Source organism: Sinocyclocheilus grahami, unplaced genomic scaffold (genome assembly GCF_001515645.1).
Source record: "Sinocyclocheilus grahami isolate Dianchi unplaced genomic scaffold, SAMN03320097.WGS_v1.1 scaffold208.1, whole genome shotgun sequence".
Lineage (NCBI taxonomy): Eukaryota > Metazoa > Chordata > Actinopteri > Cypriniformes > Cyprinidae > Sinocyclocheilus > Sinocyclocheilus grahami.
In genome coordinates this window covers 1768657-1794291 of record NW_015505387.1, presented here as the reverse complement: position 1 = coordinate 1794291, position 25635 = coordinate 1768657, and the positions used below count along the sequence as shown (strand labels likewise).

The window sequence follows — 25635 nt, the reverse complement described above, 5'->3', positions numbered from 1 at the left end:
GCTGATTCCAAATCATCAGTTCTTATTTTGCTGGATCTATCAGCTGCTTTTGCTCAAAATCATCAGATCCTCCTTTCCACCCTCTCATCACTGGGCATCACAGGGATTTCACTACGCTGGTTTGAATCCTATCTCACTGGTAGGTCTTTCAGGGTGGCCTGGGGAGGGGAGGTATCCAAAGCACATCAACTGGTCACTGGGGTTCCTCAGGGATCAGTTCTTGGACCCCTCCTCTTCTCCATATACACTACATCACTGGGTCCCATCATACAGGCCCATGGCTTCTCCTACCATTGCTATGCTGATGACACACAGCTCTATCTCTCATTTCAACCAGATGATCCAACGGTAGCTGCACGGATCTCAGGCTGCCTGGCGGACATCTCGGCATGGATGAAAGAACATCACTTACAGCTCAACCTGGCAAAGACTGAGCTTATTGTCTTTCCTGCCACTCCAACTCTACAGTATGATTTCACCATCCAGCTAGGTTCTTCTACAATTACCCCATCAACTTTGGAAAATCCTGGTGTAATCTGACCAGGATGACCAGCTGACCTTCAAAGACCACATTGCAAAGACTGCTCGATCTTGCAGGTTTGCATTGCACAACATCAGAAAGATCAGGCCCTTTCTAACGGAGCATGCTGCACAACTTCTTGTCCAGGCCCTTGTCATTTCTAGGCTGGACTACTGCAATGCTCTTCTGGCTGGACTTCCATCAAGCATAATCAAACCTCTACAAATGATTCAGAATGCAGTGGCATGACTGGTCTTCAACGAGCCCAAAAGAGCCCATGTTACACCTCTCTTTATCTCCTTGCAGTGGCTACCGGTTGTGGCTCGCATCAAGTTCAAGACATTGATACTTGCATACAGAACAGCCACAGGCTCAGCACCCGCCTACTTCTACTCACTACTACGAGTCTACATCCCCTCCAGAAGTCTGAGATCCGCTAGTGAGCGACGCCTCGTGGTACCATCACAGAGAGGCTCAAAATCACTTTCCAGAACATTCTCGTTCACCATTCCTGGATAGTGGAAAGATCTTCCCACCCCTATCCGGAATGCTGAATCCCTGACAATTTTCAAGCGACAGCTGAAAACTCATCTCTTTCAACGCTACTTGACTTAATCTTAAATAAAAAAAAGAGAGATTTATTCCTTCCCTTTATAGCTTGTACTTATTTGAGCAATGCCTGAAACTTGGTATTACAAGCACTTCCTGTGTCTGTTTGCCTCTTCAAGAAGAATAGCTTCATGTATTCCCCAATTTTAAGTCGCTTTGGATAAAAGCGTCTGCAAAATGACTAAATGTAAATGTAAAAAAAAACAGGGAATTCCTCGGATGTCTATGAAAGCCTGTAGGCTTATACGAGAAGGACTCTCTTCCTTTCTATGACACATGAAACAAATGCTTATAATGTTCAAGACGATGCTGAAAGAGCCATTCTGTACTTTAATGCCAATATGTCATGCAAAGAAAAGGGATTCATTCAAACTATTGCCTCACATAACCAGATCTATATAGTCTATAGTCTCAAATACTTCATAATCAAACTATCATAACAGTGTAATTTTAATTGCCTCATCTGTCGACATAAGCTGCAAACATATCCACACCCACACTATGATCAGATGCTTTCTTAACTGCTGTTTTCGCACTGCTGCCATTTTGTTGCGTGTTTATTTTGTTATTGAGAGAAAACATGCAGCACAATGTTTTTTTTAACCTTCAAAGAGCTCACTGACCTTTCTGTATTAGTACAGGCCTTGACCTTTCCGTACACTAAGTGTGGGTTAACATCAGCAGAAAGAGATGCAAACCAGCTCTGACGGAAAGGCCAAAGGCCATCAAGATGCTCTCTAAAACCTTATTAACCTTAACTTCATAAATACTTTATGGAGAATAAATGTACTGACACATCTGAGCTGGCTTTAATTGAACAGTGTCATCAGTACAGCCAAATAAACTCATCTCACATCAGTTCAGTCGAGCACTGAGTGAAAACTGATCAGTAGTTTTGTGGTTGTATGTTATAAACAAAAGCAGGGGGCAAACAGATTTCATTAACTATTAATGAAATGTAAGATGACATTAACCTGCTTATTACATGGCAGCTCACTAAATAAATTAATAAATGAACATAATATATTAATTTGAGTAGAATTTTTTAAATAATGTGTAAAGACTTGATTGATGCAGATGTGCAGATTGATTTTAAATGCATACATTAACCAATCACTCAACCAGCCTCTAGCGTTACTCACATAATATGCTTAAACTGCCAAATATAGACAATGTGAAATGATATGTTGAGCTGGAATCTATCAACATCAATATGATTTGATCAGAGTTGGCTATATTTGAGTTTCTGAGAATTTATGACATGCCATTGTGTATCTCCACTCGAGTTTTGTCCCGTTGAAATTAAATCTAAGAAGGTCACTATATAGTAAGGTATACATTTCATGTGCTATGAAGCTCCAAATGCTCAATACAGTCCTACAGTATGTATTATTACAATCTTAAACAATACATTATTACGTGTTTTCAGGTTTTATTATTTTTTATTATTAATAATAATTCAGATTAATTATTAGTTGTTGGTGTCTTTATTTTATACTTAATATATTCTGTTATTTTAGACAAAAGGAGCCTATGAGAAAGTGTGAATGCTAAACAAATGAGTAATGAATGGGAAAAATTAGCACAATTTTGCAATCCAAGCGGGAATGCTGGAACTAAGATGAGTAAGACAAAACCCAAAGATGTTTTTATTCAGTAGAAGTTATTAAAATCAAAACAAGATATTGACTCGGGTGGTTTCTGATGCAGGAGAGTCGTGAGAATATCGGTAATCACACACACACACGCACGCACGCACGCACGCACGCACGCACGCACGCACGCACGCACGCACACACACACACACACACACACACATATATATATATAATGATATACATGCTATATATATGGGAGGGCAGGGAGGGAAATTAATCTAGTTATTTATAATGCAATTTAAAAGTAGTAATTTAAAAATCTTCAAGATTATAGAGATATTTATGAATTAAACTATTTAATAAAGGCTTAAAATATTTTTATATTGGTGAGTCTCACAATTATTTTTCCAAAAATGACTTATTTATTCCAACCTGAAAGAAAGCCATAAATGCATTTTTTTAAATTAGAAATATTGATTAATTTGTTTGCTTGTTTCTAAATATTAAGCACATGTCTTTCCCATTTTCTCATTACTGTAAAAATATCTTTAAAAATGTATGGACAAGATGTTTTCATTACATCATTATAATAATTACAGCTCTTTCCAATTACACTAGTGTGCATTTTAGGTGGAAATGTGTGTAATTGTCATAAAATGTCATAAAATAAAATCATTGTGTATTCAAATATGAAAAATGTACATGTACACTTTACATAAGATTGCCTATGAAAACTAATGAGATACTTTTATTATACAGATAAAGAAAGAGAGCGATGTTTCTTCAACAACAAGGGGAAACAGTCTCTGATCAATTTCCAAAGTTTGCTTGAGGTCTCCAAAAACTTTTCATGTCTTATTATTTCATTTGTCGTTTGAGGTTAAAACCTGCTACAATCAATTTCATCCAGAGAATGAAACATCTTATCAATCCAGCACAGGAAATGCCCCGTGGTACAAAACAACTCCGTTTAATCAGCCGGCACCTGCGTTAAGAAAGACGAGTCATGTTGTATCCTGTTTATGACAGTTCTGAGAGAGAGAGAAATAATTATTCCCACCTGGCTTTCTCCTTTACAAGCACAAACACACATTTATTAGATTATGCTTCTGTCAGAAACTGCTAAAACACACCATTTTATTACTATTTCAGTTGGCTTCGGGTAAAATCCCAATGCCTTCTGTATTTCATGGCTGTGTGAGCTCAAGAAACATCTTCTCTAAAAGGCTGTTTCAGGAGCAAAGAGAGTCTGACAGCACGCTTAATTTACTTCTCAATACTTAGAGGAAGCAATCCAGTTGTAAAGAGCTCTAAATTGAAACGATGACAGACGACCCACCCTTGTGGAATCTTGCGCATAGCTTTATCGTTTTAATTGCTTCTGCGTTTTTGCTGGATGTGATGATACTTTTAAACTTTTTTTAATAACCACTGCACCAGCGGAGAAGGTTACTCTCTGCAACAGCAACTGTAAGCCAATTTTTCTAATTAAATAAGTGGTGATTAATGCACAAACAGAGAAAAAGTTGCATGCTAGAGGTGTGTTATTAAATGATAATATGTATCTTTGAATAATAGTGTGGTGCATGTGCTCTCATGCAAGACAGTAATTAAGCACAGCTGCATGCTAAACATCTGGCATGCTCATTTGAACATTAAGAGCAAATTATGTGTACCTGAGATACACCAGGAGGAGGCAACTGAATTTATATGAATGGTTTTATATTAGAAAAAGTGGACAGAAGGCAGATCCAATACTACAGATCTAATGCTAATGACACAATTTATGCATTTTTTTTAGATGGATTGTGTCAGGATATAAATGTCCTCACAAGGTTTTAATGGGAAAAGGTAATAGATTTACATCTGATTTACATCTCTCATCTTTATTTATGTATTTATTGATTGATTGCTAACATGAGAACTCTTGGAGCAGAGTAACAGAAGAGCGGACACTTGTTACTGCCAATCCATACACAGACAAGCTGTTGTGAGCTGAATTCTGACATTATCTATAGCAGATCTAGACAGGTGGAGCTGGGGGAGGTGGGGGATTTCAGAGGAAATCTGATAGAATGCTGCAGGTCCAGCTTACGGCAAACACTGAACTAGACTATTTAAACATGTATTATGATTTAAAATAACTTTTTTATTTTAATATTTTTAAAGCAATTTATGGCAAATCTGAATCTTTTTTAGGACTCTTTGATAAATAGAAAGTATTGAATTGAATAGAATTGAAGAAATGAAGATCAAATTGATCAAATGTGTCACACAGGGAATTCTGGGAATGCCAATTTACTTTTTTTTTTCACAGTCAAGTATAAGGTGACTTGTTATTTTTTACTTCCAAAAATTGTAACAGTATTTTACTTTAAAATTACATGACATTTCCCATTAGATTTGCAGCAGTTTTTCACTGTATATATTGTAAGGAAATTTATTGTTAACCAATTAACAGGTTTTAGCCATTGTGTTTTTGCAGTCTTTTACAGTAAATATTATAATCACATTTTACAGTGTGAGTGTAAAATGTGAGTGATGTTATCAGGAGCAAAGCTTGCTGCCACAATATTTAAGTTCTGTTGGTGGACTATATAGTTGCTAAGGTGTTATATGTGGGTTGCTATGTGGTTTGCTAGGGTGTTTTGTTGTGAAATTGTTGCTTACTGGTCCAAATCAAAAGAGCACAAGTCTATATGATAGTCGAGTCTCTAGATATGGTTCAGCTCCTTTCAATGTAAATCTATGGGATTTCTTCAAGCCATTTAAAAGTAAAAATGTGAAAGTCTGATCTCTTAGAAAAGCAATGGCAGAACTCTGCAAGCCGCATGATTTTAAGTATCATTCATATCTGTAGCACAAAAGAGTTACACAGTATAATTTAATATTTTGCATTTGTTCAACATGCATCATGGCAAAAGAGTTGGTGGTTTGCTGTTAGGAGCTGTCCACACATCGGGTGCTGAAACAGCTCATGAAACAACAGAACACACAGTACTCGTCTCGCAAGAAGCACAATATATCCACCCTGCTGCTAGAAGGAATCTAGAAGGACATCTACAAATGATCTAATGATTTAACGGCATAATTAGGCTACTTTGTAGTGCATAGTTTAGTATTTACAGCTTGTCATAAACACATGATGATTATAATAAGCACTATATCCTTTCTATACGACACTTGTAGCAATTATGTTAACGGTGTACTGCAGAAAACCATGTGCATCTGTGAATTATTAATAATGCAAATGTTTGGCAGTGGAATAACAATAAAGCACTACAGCATCAAAAGCTTACTGTCAAACCCCAAGCCATTTGTATTAAGATAAATGTATGTAGAATTATTTGGCTACACTAGAAAAGTTTTCATTGGAAACAATATTAGCATATTCTCTAGCTCATAGGCCTCTGCAGCTGCAGAGACAAAAAATTACACCACTTTACAAAAAGTGAAATTTGTGCAATGTTGTCCAGTAGGCATTTATATCATTTATTCATCCTCGTGTCATTGCAAATCTGAATGGTTTTCTTTCTTGAACACAAAAGAAGATGAAAGATCCATTGATGAAACCATCAAAGAAGTGGTTATGTTGCATTATTTTAACCACATTAAACAAAAAAAATCCCTCTTGATGTGCTAAGTTTCTATGCACATGAACGGCAATGAGATTTGAGAGACTTGAGATTTGACTTGAGATTTGAGAGATTTGAGAGAGGAAGATTTTCAGTGAATAACAACTTAAATTTTTGTCTGATTCTCAGACGTTACTTTATTATATTGTATAGAAAAGAGCAGCTCGGACATCATGCAAAAATTCCATAATTCCACATATACTGTATGTTTTACAGAAAAAAGGAAGCAATATGACTTTCAAATCAGACACCACGCAAACTATATCTGCATCTGCTTTACAACAGCTAGAGCGACTCTGCAAACTGCATCAGAGGGGCATTTTAAGTGTAGCCAGCTTCAGTGAATATACAGTAAAGTAAGGATTTCAGTTGAACTGATGTGCAGTCACAGGTGTTTGAACATGGCTCATCCATGCATATTTATAATTAATTACAGCCTTAAATGTTTCATTTTTAATGCAAGTGTTACATAATGTACAACAGCTGTTTTTGAACTGATGCTATGACTTTCAAATCAGACACCACGCAAACTATATCTGCATCTGCTTTACAACAGCTAGAGCGACTCTGCAAACTGCATCAGAGGGGCATTTTAAGTGTAGCCAGCTTCAGTGAATATACAGTAAAGTAAGGATTTCAGTTGAACTGATGTGCAGTCACAGGTGTTTGAACATGGCTCATCCATGCATATTTATAATGAATTACAGCCTTAAATGTTTCATTTTTAATGCAAGTGTTACATAATGTACAACCATGTACAACAGCTGTTTTTGAACTGATGCAAGATTTGTTATGCATCTTATATTTTCATTTAATACCTCCTTTCATTTCAAGTGCAAAAATGAAATCAGATTAGTCATCAAGTGAAAATACATACAGTATATCATTCATTCATCCTGTTTTGTTCCTGAATTATTCCTGAATTGTTCTTTTACACACAGTCATCAGGCTGAACTCATTTATGTAACATTTCTCTTGCTCTCTCTTTGAGTTCATTCTAGCATAAAATTAGCACAATGTGATTATAACTGACGCAGGTAAACAGGAAAAATGCACATATGGCTGAAGCACTGAAATATAGCGTCGCTCCACAGGACAGATGCGCAGATATTATGTCTATTTCTCCCTGTTCCTCATAAAGACACATCTGTGGCCATTGGGGCTTGTTAGTAGATATTAAAACCACCATCACTACACTGTAATTACATCTGAAACACTTTTGCAACAAGAGCATTTGTGTCGCTGTGTGACATTCCCTGCCTTATCCGTTTCAGGTATTAGGAATAATGGGAAAACATCCTTCAGTCCTGTCAGGTAACCGAAGAAATGTGCTTCATGTATTAGTGTCTAAATTAACCGGTTAAAGTCAAGAATTGACTTTAAAATCAGTAAATCGATGAGATTATGATAGATTACGCTGCTAAAAGTAGTTTCAAGGGTCAGATCAGGTAGAAATCAATCCTTAATATATCAACTGCATCATTTAACAGTCTTTATTCTTCATACATGTATAATCATAATGCATGCTCATTAACAATTTGATGCATGTATCTTAATGTTTTTTTTTTTTTTTTTTTACTTCAAAACAAATACATTTCCAGTCTTTTTTTTTTGAAAGATCTGTCTAATAGTATTAAATATTGCACCCTTTTTTCATTAATCCAGATATCACTGACATGCGATATGAAGATGAGACCATGCACTGAGAGAGCTCATTTATAGCACACAGACTCTAAAACTTTACCGCAGGTCATATGTCTCATATAGTCATTTACAGACTTGTGCTTTTTCTCGCAATGATGCCAAGCATGCAGAGAAATGCCAGAAGCAACAGTTCCGCAAGGGACTCAAATGCAAAACCAGGAATGCACTAATTAAAAAGTACAGAGACAGCAGGAGAATATGATCCAACATACACTGAAAGAGCAATTAAAAGAGGAGATAAAATGAGACATTGTTGAAAGATACGTACTGTGTTTCTGAGGCAGCGCTCCGATGTTCTCCATGCTCTTCTGTGAGTTCAGTGCACATATGTGTGAGTGAGTGAGTGAGTGAATGAATGAGAGAGAGAGAGAGAGAGACTTTCCCTTCCTGTGTGCTGTAATGTTCACACCAATAGTGATGGTGTGGCAACAAGGGGAAGGGGGTTATGATGTTACAAGATAGAGCGAGAGAAAGAGAGAGAGAGGAGGAGAGATAAGCAGAGAAGGGGAGGGAGAGGGGGAAAATATTACGGCATTAAACAATAAAGCAAGAGCAGATACACAGAAAAATCAATGCCAGGGTGCTGAGATCAAGAGAAGAGGTTGACAGCCAGAGAGAGGGTGAAAGACAAATGAGAGTTATGAGATTGCCAGGGAAAATCATGCAATTGGAACTTTAAAAAGCAAATATGAAAATATTGCAAATAAATGCAAGTCCTAGAAAAGCCATCTTCCATATTTAATGGGAAAATGCAAGATCACATTTCCTTCCTACACTCTCTTGCCTTCATTATCAAATGTGTGATTTTTTTTGCCCAAACCAGTTGAGCGCAAACCCCGCCTCGCAGCCGATTCTAAAGATTTCATTGATCATGTCACTTCCAGGGCTGGCCTGCACAACACTGAAAGAAATACTAATGCCTTACATTAACCTTAATATAGCGTTGATAGCACTAAACCTGACAGATAGCATTACTGCTCGTCGTGATCAGATCAATCTATGATATTACTCGACTATTAACTGAATCCGGGAAGTCTGAACTTGAGCCTGAGTTGACGCATGAAATGTAGGCTGTGGGGTGTGGTTTGCACTTTACTGGTTTGAGAAAAACATCATGCTTCTTAACCCTCATCCGTCCCTCGGGTCATTTTGACCCAAAACGTTTTTTTCAAACAAATTCTAAAGATCGTGTGTTGATCGTACCGGTCCAAGATTTCTTTACTTCGTTCACACTTGCACACATTTTTTTTGAGTGGATTCGAGGAGTTTAAATGGGTGCAATAAAAAAAGTAACAAAAGTGTCCCTCGCGGTCATTTTGACCCGCATAGGAATGAATGGAATTTACAAGAAAACTGTATTTTTCATTACATTAGATTTTTTTCTATACAAAATCTGAGACAATTCAGTAAAGATTCATACCCAAACGAAGGGCTGAGACTACAGAATATCCCCAATGCAGAAAAACTCACATGCGCAAACACACACTTTCATAGAACACATTGTAATATTTTTCATGTTTCTGCTGGGTCATTTTTCTATTTTTTTTTTACTTAACAGTTAGATTTGAGTGATGTGTTGGAGACCAATGAGTTTATATCATATTTCCATTTTTAAAAATATATTATATATTTATTTCATATTTATGGTTTATGTTTAGGTTATAATTCATTTCGAATTTATTATTTTTCAAAATTTGGATTTTGTAATGTTTCAATATATATTTTAATCCATAAACAACCAAATTGAAGCCTTGAGATTATTCACATGTTTCACTTGTTTTGCTCAGTTAAAAATCTCCATAGGGTTCTATAGGCCCCTCTAGTGGCTGTAACCATAAAATGCATTTTTATGTAATTTTTCCCCACCAGATGGAATCAGAGACACTCAGTGACTCAATTTCAAGGCAATCTGTTGATTTTTGATGAAACAGGACTGAAATTGTGTCTTTCTTTGTTTAGTTTTTTGGTGAAATAATGTACAAAAACTGCGTATTTGCTTATGTTTTCTTAAAATATTAAAAATAAAAGGTAAACATGATAAAAATCACTAAAAAATTATAGAAAAACCTATATAAAAATTAGAAAACAAATTATAAAAATGTTCCAATATAAGCTTTGTGGACCAAAAATAATTTAAAATAATTTTTGGCCTTCGGGTCATTTTGACCCGCAAGGGACACTTTTGTTATAGGTTTGGGAGGGACGGATGAGGGTTTTAAACACATGCTCTTCAATGCTTCTTTACAGCTACCTAAAAATATAAATTCTAGCATTTACTCAACCTCACTTCATTCCAAAGCTGCATGCTATTTTTTTTTCTGTTGCCATTTTACATGCTGCGTCAGGTTTGTTGTTAACATTGTTTTTGGAAATGAGACACATGAAAACCTGTGACATCTGGCAGACATTTGACCACTGATATCCAACCTGTGCCACAGCTGCAAGGGGAAGATTGTTAGTATTTTTATTTTCAATTTAGGCATATATTTTCGGCCTTTCCAAAAGTTGATAATTCCATTTTTAGCTATTGCAATTTGCATCCTTATTTTTATCTCATGTATTGTAAAATGATGAACTTTGGTTTGAGAGTAGGCACAGAGGTCCACCATATTTCACCAAGGTCCACTCACTTTCAAATTTCTGGCCTCACCACTGGGGTGAGTAACTAAACACAGAGTATCCTTTAGGCTTGAATGACAAAAAGAAAAAGAAAAAAACTATATTTTTCATATTTTTCAACCCCTCCTCTGTAAACACCTCTCACAAATAGACCATGCCACAATCCCATTAATTCTCAATGGATAAAATAAAGTCTCACCCTGCATTAATTTGAAACACTTCAGGTTCAAAGAAGTCTGTCTTATCAAGAGCGATTTTTCTTGACTATGTGGTTCTTTAGCATTTTGATCCAAACGCGGTTTTTGATACCGAGCTCAAAGATAAGTGTTCCACGGTAAATCTTTGATTCTCTTAATACCAAGCAGCCATCATTCCTAACATCAAGCCTGACTTCATTCAGCTTACACTCCGTTTCAGCTATTAGGAATAAAGGGAAAATCTGTCCTGTGCAGTCCTGTGCACTGCAAAAAAATCTTCTGTCAGGTAACCGAAGAAAGGCACTTCATGTACTAGTGTCTAAATTAACTGGTTAAAGTCAAGAATTGAATTTAAAATCAGTAAATCAATGAGATTATGATAGATAACGCTGCTAAAATCCTTAACATGTCAACTGCATATTTAACAGTCTTTATTCCTAATACATTTATAATCATAATGCATGATCATTAACAATTTGATGCATGCATCTTAATGATTCCTTTTATATCAAAACAAGAGTATTCATTTCCAGTCTTTTTTTTGAAAGATCTGTCTAATAGTATCACATATTGCACCCTTTTTCACTAATCCTAGTCTGTTTTATCAAGAGTGATTTTTCTTGACTTTGTGGTTCTTTCGAGATTAAGATGTTCTTGAAGTTTCTTCAAATCAATAATGTTGGTTTCTAGGGTCATTAAAGCACCAGTGCATTGATGGTTTTCCAAAGAATTAGAATATAAATGTTCTTTGTGGAGCTCAAAAAGCTTCCTTCTGGTGTCACACTGCAATTTTTTTTCCCCCGGAGCTTTTTTCTGGTTTTGCTCATGTATTAAATTGCAGGTGCTCATTGCTTCACCCACAGGAGCACTCTGCTCTTCTTTAAAATCATGATCCATCCACAGCAATACCGTCCATCGGGCATCTGGAGTCATGCGGTCTCTATCTCGGCTCTGTTGATATTTTTTTGTGACACATCCTTATCAAGTGGTAATGCAACAGTGACAGTTAAATAAACATTCAGCATCTCAACCCAGCGCTCCCGAAAGATTTCCTGCCAGACCAAGAGGCTCAGGAAAGAGTAAAACTGCAGAAGTCTCATTTCCATAGCGACCGCCGAATAAAGAGACCTTGGGGCGCTACTGCGCAAGCTAATGTACCAGTGACCCTAGAACGCGGGACACGAATTTGAAATATATTCACTAGCTCTGTTCCAAAACCTAGTGTGCTGCCTTGCTCTTTAATGCCTAAGGCGGCATCCTAACCCAACCTCATAAATGACTTACTGTGTCATCGGATCTCATAATAAACCATTCCACCAGGACCAAAGTATTTTGAGTTACATGTATGAATTCAATTATGAAGACTGAGGGACTGGAGATGCTTTCTGTGTGTTGTAAACGGGTTGCGCAAGCAATTTTTTCAAATGCTTTTAAAAAGTTTGGACAAAATCACAATTTGCCAAAAATGGGAATCTGGGTTTCTATCCCCTTCAAGCCCTTCGTAAGTATCAATACTCTTTTTTAAAGGGGTCATAGGATGCCCATTTTCCACAAGTTGATTTGATTCTTTAGGGTCTTAATGAAAAGTCTGTAACATAGTTTGGTTAAAATTTATCACTGGTAGTGTAAAAAACTATTTTTTTACCCTGTCAAAAACGGCTCTTTTCAGAGCAATCCGTTTAGTAGCACTTCCCTTTAAATGTTAATGAGCTCTGCCGACTCCGCCCCTCTCTTCCGAGCTGGTCTCAGAGAGACTGTTTACTTTAGCTGTATTCATCGTGAAACTTGCTAATTAGCACAATATTAGGAAAGGCGATTTGCAAAGATTCATTACAAAACATTATACTCACTTCTTCTGTAGATGAGGCTGGATCATGAATGATTTGCGCGAACATAGACGCATTTATGTAGATCGGGGGCGCATTCCCTTCAAAAACAAATAATCCACTGCGTCTTCAGCGGCTCAGATGTCGGGAGTAAATGACGACTGCTATGTTCATTATTACATCCAACAACAGAACACCTCAATCGCTTAGGAGTCATTCTTGTCTACATCTGCTCCAGCGGTGAAACAATGGCGGACTGATGACAGCTCACTCAGGGCGGGTCTAAAGTAAGACGCTACTCCAGTCTGTGCTGAAACGCTACTATCAATCAAACTATCGTGGGAGGGGCCTGTCTGTGTGACGTCACACAGACAGGCATCTGAGATCGGCTCGATTTGAGAAACAGATAAAGATTTTAATCCACTGGGTGGATTTTTATCATTATAGGGTGGTTGTGTACACACACTGCCAACACAGATTTCAGTTCAAACTGAAAAAGTGCAGTTGTAAAAGTGCATGTAGCATCATATGACCCCTTTAAAACTGTTTAGGATTTAAATCACCTTAACCTGCAGTACAGATTCATTCACAAGCTACACACGATAACGAGCTGCTTCATCATTGACAAACGATAGAAGACATTTGCAGGTTTTGCTTTCTATAAGAGGTCGTAGGTAAATATCCACCTTTTTGTTTTATAAAATATCCCATTGCTATTTCAGTGTGAGAAACCACTTCAAAGGATCCAGTGGGTGAGTGAACTGTCCTAATGAATCAAACTGAATCGTGAACAGTTTCGGACCATTTTGCAAACATGTTTGACGGATCAATTAAAAGAGTGATTCAGTTTCAAATCTGGCATTGCTTGATCTGATTCATATATGACCAGTATATGGTCATCTCCATTCACATATACAGATGTATCAGTGATATTTTACTGGAACACACCAGTATTAATAGCGGTAATATAAAAGTGTCTATGGTGACGCCCCTGATGGCAATATGTCCCACCCATCCAACAAGCAAATTATGCTTATGTTACCTGTACTAAAAATTACTTTCTCATTTTATTTAGCTTTTAATATTATTCATTCTAAGCTTCTCAGCTATTTCTAGTTAAGTTGTATTGTTTTATTCACTGCTCCATTATTCTCCACAATGTAAAGACCTTGTGTATGTATTCTTAACTAACAAATGGGTTTTACGTTAATATGTTGCTAAAATGATGAATGGCCAAACAAAAGAAAAAAAGGATAAAAAGTATAAAATAAGCACAACACAAAATGATTGGTTAAAATAAGCAATATTTAAATGTATCAATATTTAAATTAATTATACTATAATCTCTGACTTGGTTCACGAGATTGTTCTTAACTAACAAATGGGTTTTACGTTAATATGTTGCTAAAATGATGAATGGCCAAACAAAAGAAAAAAAGGATAAAAAGTATAAAATAAGCACAACACAAAATGATTGGTTAAAATAAGCAATATTTAAATGTATCAATATTTAAATTAATTATACTATAATCTCTGACTTGGTTCACCTTTGTCTTTAAAACGGCTGTAATAATGTATTCTGAGTTTGACTTGGCCAAAATAGGTATATAATAATAATAACAATAAAAGATGTGAGATTTACTGTACTTTTAAATTTTTTTCTCTCAGACCCCCCCCCCCCTGCCCCCCCCCAAAAAAACAACAACAAAAACAAACAAGGAAAAAATAAGAAAGAAAGTAAGAAAGTAACACATTGAATTAAACATTAAAACTTGAATGATAAAGACTGAAACAGTATTTTCTTGTAAAACATACTATAGTAATCTTTGTTTTATCTAATTACTTTAAAGGGGTCATATGATGCGATTTCAAGTTTTCCTTTCTCTTTGGAGTGTTACAAGCTGATTGTGCATAGATAAGATCCCTGAAGTTGCAAAGACTAAAGTCTCAAAACCAAAGAGATATTCTTTATCAAAGTTAAGACTCTGCCACGCCCCGCTAAAATGGCTCATTCTAACACGCCCCCACATATCTACCTCACTATGTGGAAATATTAGCATAAAGCGGCCCAAATGTGCAGCAAAGAAAGAAGGCGTGGTTTCGGTAACCGCAGTTAGTGTTGAAGCAGCATGTCAGGGAGACGCTGTGTGTTTCTAGACGAAAGCAAAAGCACTTTATTTGGCCTTCCGAAAGTAGATGCATTTAGGAATCTTTAAGATTACTTACAACAGAAGAGCAATGCATTTTATGGACGACCGTTTCGTGAACCTAGGTGAGGAGGTAATTCTGACTTTGCTATGACAATCTGGCGCTTCTGAATCAGCTACTGTTTTGTTATTAGTTTAAGAACCCTTTCGGGCTCTGTCTTTACATTTATTTTGAAAGATGAAGCTCGCGATTATGGTAAGGGGCGTTACATTTCCGACGAGTGTTTGCGGTGTTCGGCCAATCACACTGCACTGGGTCAGCTGGCCAATCAGAGCAGACTGCGCTTGTCGGAAGGAGGGGCTTTGTAGAAAACGAAGCGTTTGAGAGAGGCGGGGCATAGAGAACCTACAATAATGTACAGTATTTGAAAAATAATGTGTTTTTTGAACATTAAAGCATGTCAACATATCCTGTTACACCAAATAATGATCTTTAAAAAAGCATCATATGACCCCTTTAAAAAAATTAGTGTAATGCAGCCTTCACATCGTTGATGTTGTCTCAAAATGCAGACAGCTCACTACACTCCTGAACAAAGTCAGTCATTTACTTTCTATTCATACTTTCAGCTGAGTAAAATATATATAGGCTTATATGTACAGTCAACATTTATGAAATCTTCTACTGAGCTTATTCTGGGATTGACTTATCTGTGAAAAACACATGCAATGCTGCCTTCGACTGTGACCATAACTCTTTCAGGAGCTTGACTGTGATGCCTATCAGCATGAAGAATGCTGTCTGGAAAGGCAGCTTAGTAGGTTTTAGAACAGAGTCTCTGTGTCCTCAAAAGGTTGTGGGGCGAGGAAAACGATCCATCTGGGAAAATATCACATTGACACGGTGGACGGTTTGAAGACCAGGACGAGGAAGTCGGAACAGCACCACAGAGGAAGAAATGAAAAAGCTAAATTCTATTCTCTCTGTTCTATTGGTTTTGCAGAAAGCATCCCTCTCCTCCGACCGCTGGGCTGCAGAGATGTGCCCATCCCTCAGGACCGATTTAGAATTGCAGAATATGAGGTTTGCCGCCACTGAACTTCCCCGCGCCTTGAGTTTTTCCACTGACTCTCCGGGGATCGGCATGAAGACTGCTCTCAATACATGTCATTACTTTCTGGCCCCATTGTGTTTCCACAAACACCCAGCAGTCAGTATCTGCGCGTTTTATCGCTACACTCTTCAATGGAAATCAAGGTCAGATCCTGTAGTATGCTGGTAATTACATGGTGAAAACACACAGAACAGCACACGCATGCAGCAGCCATGCATCCCTCTGAATTGTGAATGAAGTGGCCATGGGCTGTTTTCCCACGTTCCTCACTGCCACCATTCATTCGGTATTCATATATTCGCTCAGATTCGCCTTGATCTCGCTCGTGTCGGCAGACAGCACGGATCAAGTATTCATCTTTCATTTTAAATGAGCAGTTATGAATTTAGATGGATGAGATTTTGGGTCAAAGCTGCTGTGTTGTTGTTGATCTGAGAGGTGAGATGAGATTTTCTAATAAAAAATAGAAGGGAATAAAAGGAGCGAAATACAATGAGAAACGGCCCAGTCAAGCGCTCATGCTATCAGATCATTGAAGTCAATATGGAAGCATGACTGACCTAAAAGTCCAATTGTTCAAATGCTTGAAATTGATTTGTGCATGTATCAAAAAACTACATTTTTACATTTTCTAAAGAAAATGGAGTGGTGCGTTTGCTTGAACAAAAGATGCATTCACAATGCTAGGATATTGTGGATGGTTGCTATGGCAATAGTCTATTTTTAATTAGACTGACTTATTGATACTTCTTAGAATTAAGTATATCTATAATACTTTTTTTTTTTCGATTATAAAAAAATCACACACGGTTTTTAACAATTCATAAAGTCAACAACTTTAGAGACACAGCATCTGCTGGAACAACATTACTCTCACTGGAACAAGAGGCTTTCTTTACGATTTAGCACACTATTAAAGCATACTTTAGCATATTTCGAAAAAGACTACTTATTATGGCTACCTGGTCTCATGGCAAAAACGTACTTGGGGGCATTTTTCCGCGAGACACGTTTTTATATCAGTTTTGCATTTGTTAACACTATTGGGTAGGGTTGGGTTTGGTGTAGGGCATATTTCCAACACGATAGAGAATTAACTTTTAGCGACAGTGCCCAGATATTTGAATTCTGAACCGCCGCATTACGTACCTGAAGCAACGTAATAAAAATGTGTCAGGGTTCACGTATTGAAGACGTGTTTTAGTGCCACTCAGTGGACATTTCTCATTGAAACTGCGGCGAAACGTACAGAAAGGTATGTATTTTTATGAGACCAGGTTGCTGAGTTAATGAATAATGGAATATAAAACAGCTAACATTTGCACACTGCACATTCATTTTATATTAATGCAAGAAGTTGCAACATAACAACTAAAACAACTAAACTCTGGTTCATGTTACAACTCTTAATAATAAGTGGATCTAAACAATATCCAAAAGTTGGCATGAAATGAAAATTCACCCAAACTATTATGTAAATACATGTCACTGCTCTTACTGTAAATTCATTCGCGAACCGGACATAACTCCGGACTGTATGACTGAGGCTCTGGATTACAGTAATAATGTTTAGTTTCTTGCACAGACTGATTGTTTTACTTCATAAGACCTCAATATATCATCAAGAGCCACGGGTATTAATTTTGCATTCCTTGATATGTACCTTTTGTACTCTCAAACACGGGCAGCCGCTGACTTGCATTTTATGAATCACCAAGGACCCCTCTCAACATTTTTCTTCATCTGTAATCCATTTAATTAGGATGTAAGGTTGAGGTGGAGCGAGAGGTGTGCTATTATTTTTCTATGCAGGCAGACTCTCACTTGGTCGATGACAAAATGGGGAGAAAGAAAATCCGGTAGATTTGAGTGAACTCTTAAGACTTCGTAAACAAGCAAATAACGACTACCCAGAATACCCTAACGAGCTTGTTTGTACTGTGATTTTACAGCACCTGTATCTGTTTACATTCACTGACTACTGTTTCACCGCAAATGAACACAAATCAATTTAAAAGATTCAATTAAATGGTACAGCAGCAATGTCAGTGATGTGTGAGATATGACGTGTTGGTGGTGGGGGTAGTCTAGGTCCTGAGATATGACCTTGAAAAAGCAACGGTTGTAAGTTAAATCCAGAATATTCTGCGTGCTATAGATTGCTCCAGCGGTGCCGTTCCATCAATTAGCATAATACTATTAGGCATAGATCAAAAGGTTCTCCAATATGACAGTCATTAATGGTGTCTAATACATGACTCTTAGCCTAGCGACAGCCATTAGCATTTATAGTATATGTTATCACATCATCAAGGCTAATGAATGCCTAATGAGTGTGCTTTGCAGACGAATGGTTTGTCTCTTAGGTTAACCGTTTGGTTTCTGTATTAAGCCGTTGAGTTGGAGAATTAAATGTCTCATGGGCTGTGTTCTCATATCTAGTGAGATGCCTACATAGGCAGCATTTTAAGGCATCGCAGGGAAAGTGATCCAAAGGCTTTTGCAGCACATAAGCAGTACCATCACTCTCAGTTGAAAATCCACCCAATATGGTGGCAAAGAGATTTTTAACATTTAGAAATGACTCAATACCAAAAAAGTATTTACAAAAACAGTTCAATTGAATCAAAAATTTGCCCAAATTATGCTTGTGCCATACTGTTTTTGCTTAAGTGTTGTGAGCAAAGTATATGTATAGCTTAGCAACATGCTAACGTTAAAACTGTACTGAATTTATTGAAATCAAATAATAAATAGCTGACTTTCAGCTGTCTTCAGTTGTTGACATGACATGGCTAGATTTAAATGACAAGAAGTGTCACTAATTAGATAAAAAGAAGATAATCACTATATTTATAATGAACCCAGTATAACCATTTTCATCCTTTAAAATATATTAATCATGTAAAACACATTAACTGTAAAGCCATATTCAATTATTATGATCTCCTTCAGGCAGTGTAAGAAGCTTTCGAAATCTTCTTTTTGTTATTAAATTGTTCTGTTTTTTTTAATTAACAAATTTTAATGACAGTGTACTTGATTAATAAAATTATTATTATTATTTTGAACAAGACTTGACTCAGATATTATGCAAAACATATTACTTTAGCTAAAATATTTGTATCAGTACTGGATGCCTTTTGCCCCATGCATATGAGTCTTATGTGGGGTAAAAGACCAAAAGCTGATTTTCTCTGATTTACTTTTTTATGGGACATGCACACTCAAGTGTTGCTAAAAAGAGAGAACGCATGAAGCTAGAATAAAACTTGAACTTGAGAGTCTCTGTTCTTTCTTTTGACATATTGCATGTTCAAATATTCATACAATAAAATATTCTGGGGGCTATGAAAGTAAAAATGATCAGAAATGCTGGCGGTGATGAGAAAAAAAATGCTGGAGGGAAAGGAGTTAAACAAAACAAATAATTTTAGGATTCCTTTCCCACAAAATGTACTGCTCCATCAAGGCTCAATAAAAAGATGCTTATATTTTTTCTGCAATATAACTACGGGAGTAGTAAAAAGCACATCACAAATCATTCACATATGACCAGATAGAATATGCAGACTTTTCTATGCTGAGCCGAGAGTATTGGTAGCCAAAAGGATTCTTATACTAACTCAAATATTTACAAAGTAAACACACTAGGGACAGGGGCTTTGTACAGCTTTGTGAACGATAACTCTTTAAATTGGGCTTCTGCGGGAGCAGATTCAGTGGTTGCCTTCCAGCATGCTGCCTTAATGGGCATTCGTTTAAATGTAGTCAATTAAAATAAGGCTGCAGAGTCTCTTAGTTGGTCACTAATAGGGGTTTCTATTTTACAGCTGTATCCCTGTCCGCTGGTCATTGGCATACTGTGTTGCTGCTCATTTCCATGTCACTGTCACTGACGTTCCCTCAAGCAGACAACTTAATCGCTGTACAAGTCAAAGCTCCTTCAAAAGGCCCATGTAGGCAACAGATCTTAGTCAGGTTAGATATGGTGCTTAAATATGGCACTACCCTGCCTAAGGTCCAGCGTTGGGGAAAGTTACTTTTTGCATTACAATATTGCGTTACTTATGGCCAGTAATGCATTACGTTACTTTTGAGTTACTTTGTGTCTCCTGATCTGGGCTTGCTTATTTATTTTTAACAAAAAACCCAAAACGTATATTTTCGGCAAAAGCCCTTTCACACCAAAAGTGCAATGAAAGCCTCGGGCTGAAGGAAGAACCTCTGTCTCTGTCTCTCTCTTTCTTGTAATGTGTTACAAAAAAGTAATCTGATTACATAACTCGTGTTGTAATGTGTTACCCCCAACACTGCTAAGGTCTATAGATAGCAATGCGGCTCACTCAATATTGGAAAAGAGCGACAATCATCCTTCACTTCTTGTGTGTTCTATGTCTATTTTTTCTTCTAGTTTCCTCAGCATCTTCTGCACTTGCTTACGACATCTCTGCTAATGAAACATACGGTTCAGGTGTCATGAAAGATGTCGCTGGCATCAGAACATTCACCTGCTTCTACAGCAATCAAACCACACTAAAAAGACCATGCAGTTAGATCTCATCCCCCGGCACGAGGTTTCGATTCAACCGCGCATGAGCCCCCATCCTCTGAGTTTCATGCTCTCCAAAACAATTGGGGATAAAAGAGCAAAAATGGAGCTAAATCACTTTCCCCAGGGAAGAAAGAGATAAGTCATATTCTCGAGCGGTGTTATCCATCATCTGCAGCTCATAACGTCTCCTGTGCTGAATCACGGCTGAGATGACTCTGGGCACATGAAACCAACAGCTTTTCTCGAACTACAAACACACATTAACTATCTAATTTATAAAGCAACAGGATTTACAAGCAGTGAATGGAAAGAAACTTCAATTTGGTGTGAATAAAAATGCATTGTATTTTAAATGGGCTCTTGACAAGAAGCATGATTTACGTGATTTCCTCAAACGGGAAGCTCGTGCGTCGTCCTCAGAGCGCCTGAAGGGCCGTTCACACTGACAGCGACTAAATGGCTGCAGGTCGGCCAGCTGCTGTACTGCTGTTGCTAGTGAGCGCTCTTACTCCACTGATGAATCAGGAGGAAAGACATCAGCTTCACTGTTCTCACTTCTGCAGGTAACAGCCTCATCATTTCCCTGCATATTCACATAAAGATGAATTCCAACTGCCTCTGTCAGTCTTGTTGCATACAATTGCCAGCTCTAGTTGAAAATGAATGCCTTCAGGTCGCTTTTCACTGCAAATTGCTGCTAGTGTGAATGTTCTTTGATGCAAAACTGTTGCAACCCTTCATTTGCTGGCCTCCGGTTCGTTTCAGCATACTGTGGCTTATTTATTTATTTATTGTTTATTTGCGACTATGCTAATTGGCGCTGTGCTTGGAATATTGCGTTGGTCGATATGTACCCTTACGAAAAATAAGTTTATTCAAGTGTGCTATTAGTATACTTATTTTAAACTAAAAATAGGAAAGTATACTTTTAGTCTACTTTTTATGTACTTCTCAGAAATGGGCTTTATGTACTTCTCAGAAATATACTTAAAATGACATTTAAGTATACTTGACTTACACTCAGAAAAAGTCTAAATATACTTTAGCTATAATTGTGCTCCTATAATCCGTGTTTTCATTGTTATACTGTAGGGGGTGCTAGTACACATCTTCTGTACAGAATTGCCAAAAAACACAAGTGAAGAAGAAACCGAAACAACAGACGCTTCCACATGTAATCTAACACGATCATCAGACATAAAACAGCATCAAAACTGTGTAACGTTATGGAATAAAATGTCGATCAATGAAGAGGTAATAATGACTGTCAAGCTTTGCAGTATACCTATAAGTTCACTTTTAATATAGTTGCAGTACAAGCTAAAAGTTTTGACGTAAACTAGTTGTGTACTCAAAGTTTACTACTGTTATACTTAAAGTATACTTAAAAGTATACTTTTATATACTAGAAAGTGGGCCAATTTAGTCCCAATGAGTATTGAAATAGTACACTTACAAGTATACTACTAGTACACTGATATTTGTATACTTACTACATAAAGTATACTTTAAAATATACTTGAACTTTACTTAAGTATACTTGCTAAAATAAACTTGAAGTATACTACTTTTTGGTAAGGGTAAATGAGATGTTCTTTCTGTGCTCTTTCATTTCCGCGTTATTAGTAAATCACCCGCAGAAATTTCCACGCCTATCGGCGCTCTTTTGGAATTGCCTCTCATGCTAATTTGCCCTGTTTAGTAAAACTGTTTGTTAGTTTTTGCTGAAAAAAAACTAAAATATCTGCCAATTGGGGATAAGAAAAAAAGTCTTAATTCATAGGCAAAACAAGGTTATTTTTCTTGCCCCATTGGCACAGAAATTTTTCTTTAAAAAATTTAATTAAATTAAAAATAAAGAAAAGCTTTTTTTTGTGGTGTAGTGTTCTGCATGATGCCATCTACATATTTCTTGTTTAATTACTTTCATTTAAATACTTTCCATTGGAAATCTTACTGATATTCTATCCAAATTGAAAAATGTCAAATAAATAAATTAAACTTAAAAAAAAACAGTCAATCAATCAATCAATCAGTAAATATCAATAAATCAATCATTAGTCACTCAACATGTTCGCCAGATTGTCGTCTTCTCTCTATGTGGTCCTTGGCCAGAATAAGCTGCAATGTAAACCAGAGTTTATGCTGATAATCAAAATCTGACTATGTGAGACTGTGACAATTACAGAGATCAGAGCTAACTGTCAGTAAGAAAGTAAGAAAAAACAGTAAGAATTTTTTTCTGTGCTAATTAACATTCCGCCACAAATGCAGATGACAGAGGCCCTTCCCTTGAACCCAGAACACTGACTTAATGAATGTATCTTGAATTGATAAGACACAGAACAGTGACCTAAGTGTCATGGGTGCAGTGTTGGGGAAAGTAACTTTTAAAAGTAATGCATTACAATATTGTGTTACTCCCTAAAAAAGTAACTAATTACATTACTTAGTTACTTTTTATGCAAAGTAATGCGTTACATTGACAACACTCTTCAGCAATAAAAAAAACAATGAAACACAATTGTTAGTTTATCTAAAGTCATTGTTGCTTATTAGTATGGTTGAACTGGATCATCAAAAGTCAGCAGCAAAGACATTGGTTAATAAAATGTGATTAGATACATTTGTGTTATTTAACATATTTAATTATTGCAGGTTTGCGTCATATTCTGAGTTTGCATTTCATTGTTTTCATTCATTTTGATGAATACTAAATCTGTTTTTTGTGAGTGGGATGATTTAATGCACATTCACATTTAGTCTAGAACTACAGTAACATCATGTTCACACAGTGCACACAACTCCTCTGCACTTCCGATTTCTCCCAATAAATGGGAAAACAAAGTAACTGCCGTTACTTTGTAGCAAAAAGTAACTCAGATATTTTCTTGTAAATTAAAAAAGTAATGCGTTACTTTACTAGTTACTTGAAAAAAGTAATCTGATTACGTAACTCACGTTACTTGTAATGTGTTACCCCCAACACTGCATGGGTGTCTGAGAAAGATTAATGACAATAATTCACTGTGCAATTGACACTGACATACTTTCAGAGAGATGCTCCCAGACACAGCAGAATGGTAAGTTCTCACATAAATAATGTATTGTTGAGATCTATGAAAAATGCTACAATGGACAATTGAATGCACAACTCATTTTTCTCTATCAATGGTTTTTATTAAATGGTTTTCTCAGAGTCTCAGAGCCCAAATCTTCCCAAAAAAAAAGCGTTCTGCAAAGCAGCGTTTCACAGTGGTCAGAGACTGTGTATAAAATCAAAGGCTGAACATGAGAGAACTCTCCCTGAAGTGCTTGCTTAAAACATCATGACAGAAGTAAGCCATTAAGCCAACATATCCCTGTCTTACAGGAGTACATTTCTGCCTTAATGTGCGCTTTAGTGCAGCACATAAACACATAAAGCACAGCTATTTGTGGGGGAAAAATGGCTGTGGATTTACACTGATGGCCTTTCGCATCATCCTGATTAGCTCTGATGGCTTCCTTAAGAGGGCCATTGAAGCCTGTTGATTCTCTTGCTCAGCACAACTATGAGTGCATGGGTGGTGATAACTTACACCGCATGTGCGCTCGTTGATAAGCAACGGGACAATTATTCCATTGCTAAAGCTCTTCTGAGCAGCAGCAACACAACTGTGTATACATGCACAACTGCATTAGCGCGCACACACACATAAACTAAAAAGAAATTCAGAGGAACTGTTACAACAACTTAAATAAATGCATGCTTGCAAGTAAAAAAAAAATTTAATTTATTGATTTAATTCAACTTTTTAAGTAGCAAATATTATTTGCATGTTCTGTTGACATTATAATGTTGATCATTAGCCTATATCATCTTAATACAGTGTGTAATTTAAAATTAAATGTATGCATTATTTGATTTAAAAGTTGTAGTTCACTTGAAAATGAAATTGTCTTGATACCTTATACTATCACGTAAGAGATTTAGTTTTAAAAACTTTTAACAGTTGACTTCCCTAACACTCCCAAAGATTCAGTCATCTGCAAATAAGCCCAATTACTGTATTTGATGCTTTGCTGTTTTTTTTCGTAGTATTAAGAGGAGTCCAGCTTAACATCTGTATGCTCTGAAGATGTAAAACAAACAAAAGCAATTTAATGACGAGCATGGTGGGTTTAGAGAAGAGAGTCAGTGAAGTGGATACAAACAACAGATAAATGAGAAGATCTTTGCCACAGATGTGCAAAACCATAAACTGTGAAGTTGGTGTTTTTCAGAAAATTCAATTTGTGTTTTCTGCACTTTATCCTGAAATAGCTTCTCTAAAGGATGGCCAAGTTGAACAGAGTCAGATGAGCTGTCATTACTGTAGTGAGCAGTCGACAGTAAAATTCCTTCATTTCCATTATATTAATGCTGATGTCAGTGCAAAGACAAAGGCCAGATACATACGGAAGTACATAAAATAATTCTATAAAACTTTATTTCAGCTAGTTTCAGCCAAAGCAACATCTCTCATTTTCTTTAGTTTAACTTGATGTACTAAAAATAACTAAAACTGAAATTAAATTTAATAAAAAAACATATTTAGCAAAAAGATAAAAACACACAACAAAATTACTAAAACATTAGCAAAAATTAAAATGGAAAATACACAAACTCACATTGTCGTGTTCCAACATGTGTTAGAGCAAAATTCATAATTAAATCTAAGTAAGGCATTCTTAACAATGCCATAAAGACATTAGAAGTTAACATCTACATTTTCTCTTTCAAGTGAACTACTGTCATAACGAAGCAACAATTAAAATCTTGTTAGTTAGTTAAACTGTCGATATGTCTATAGTTAGCTGCTGAATAATAAAAAAAATTCTTGAGCAGCAAATGAGCATATTAGAATGATTTCTGAAGGATCATGTGACATTGAAGACTGGAGAAATGATGCTCCGTATGGCCAGAGCTCATTCCGGTGCGACTACAGCTCTCATTTGGGCTGAGTCGAAAATTGTTCCCATGAACGATATTCGCTGGCTGGGGAACAGCGAGCTCTTGGCAAAATTGACCCTGAGTCCCAGGCATTTCAGGTGGCTGAGGAGGACGGTCCTGTGTGATATTAATTCT

General features: G+C 36.6%; 1 protein-coding gene across 5 annotated transcripts in view; it reads right to left on the bottom strand.

Moving 5' to 3' along the window:
- The window catches only part of plch2a (phospholipase C, eta 2a), a 138812-nt gene that overhangs the window by 94754 nt on the left and 18423 nt on the right, over positions 1–25635 (bottom strand). The window contains exon 1 of one of the 5 annotated variants that reach the window (XM_016286273.1): positions 8335–9228. The exons of the other annotated variants lie outside the window; for them this stretch is intronic. Within the exon in view, the coding sequence (XP_016141759.1) occupies positions 8335–8368 (34 nt within the window). The 5' untranslated portion in view covers positions 8369–9228. Of the gene's footprint in view, positions 1–8334; positions 9229–25635 lie in introns of those variants that run through there. 5 annotated transcript variants of the gene reach the window in all.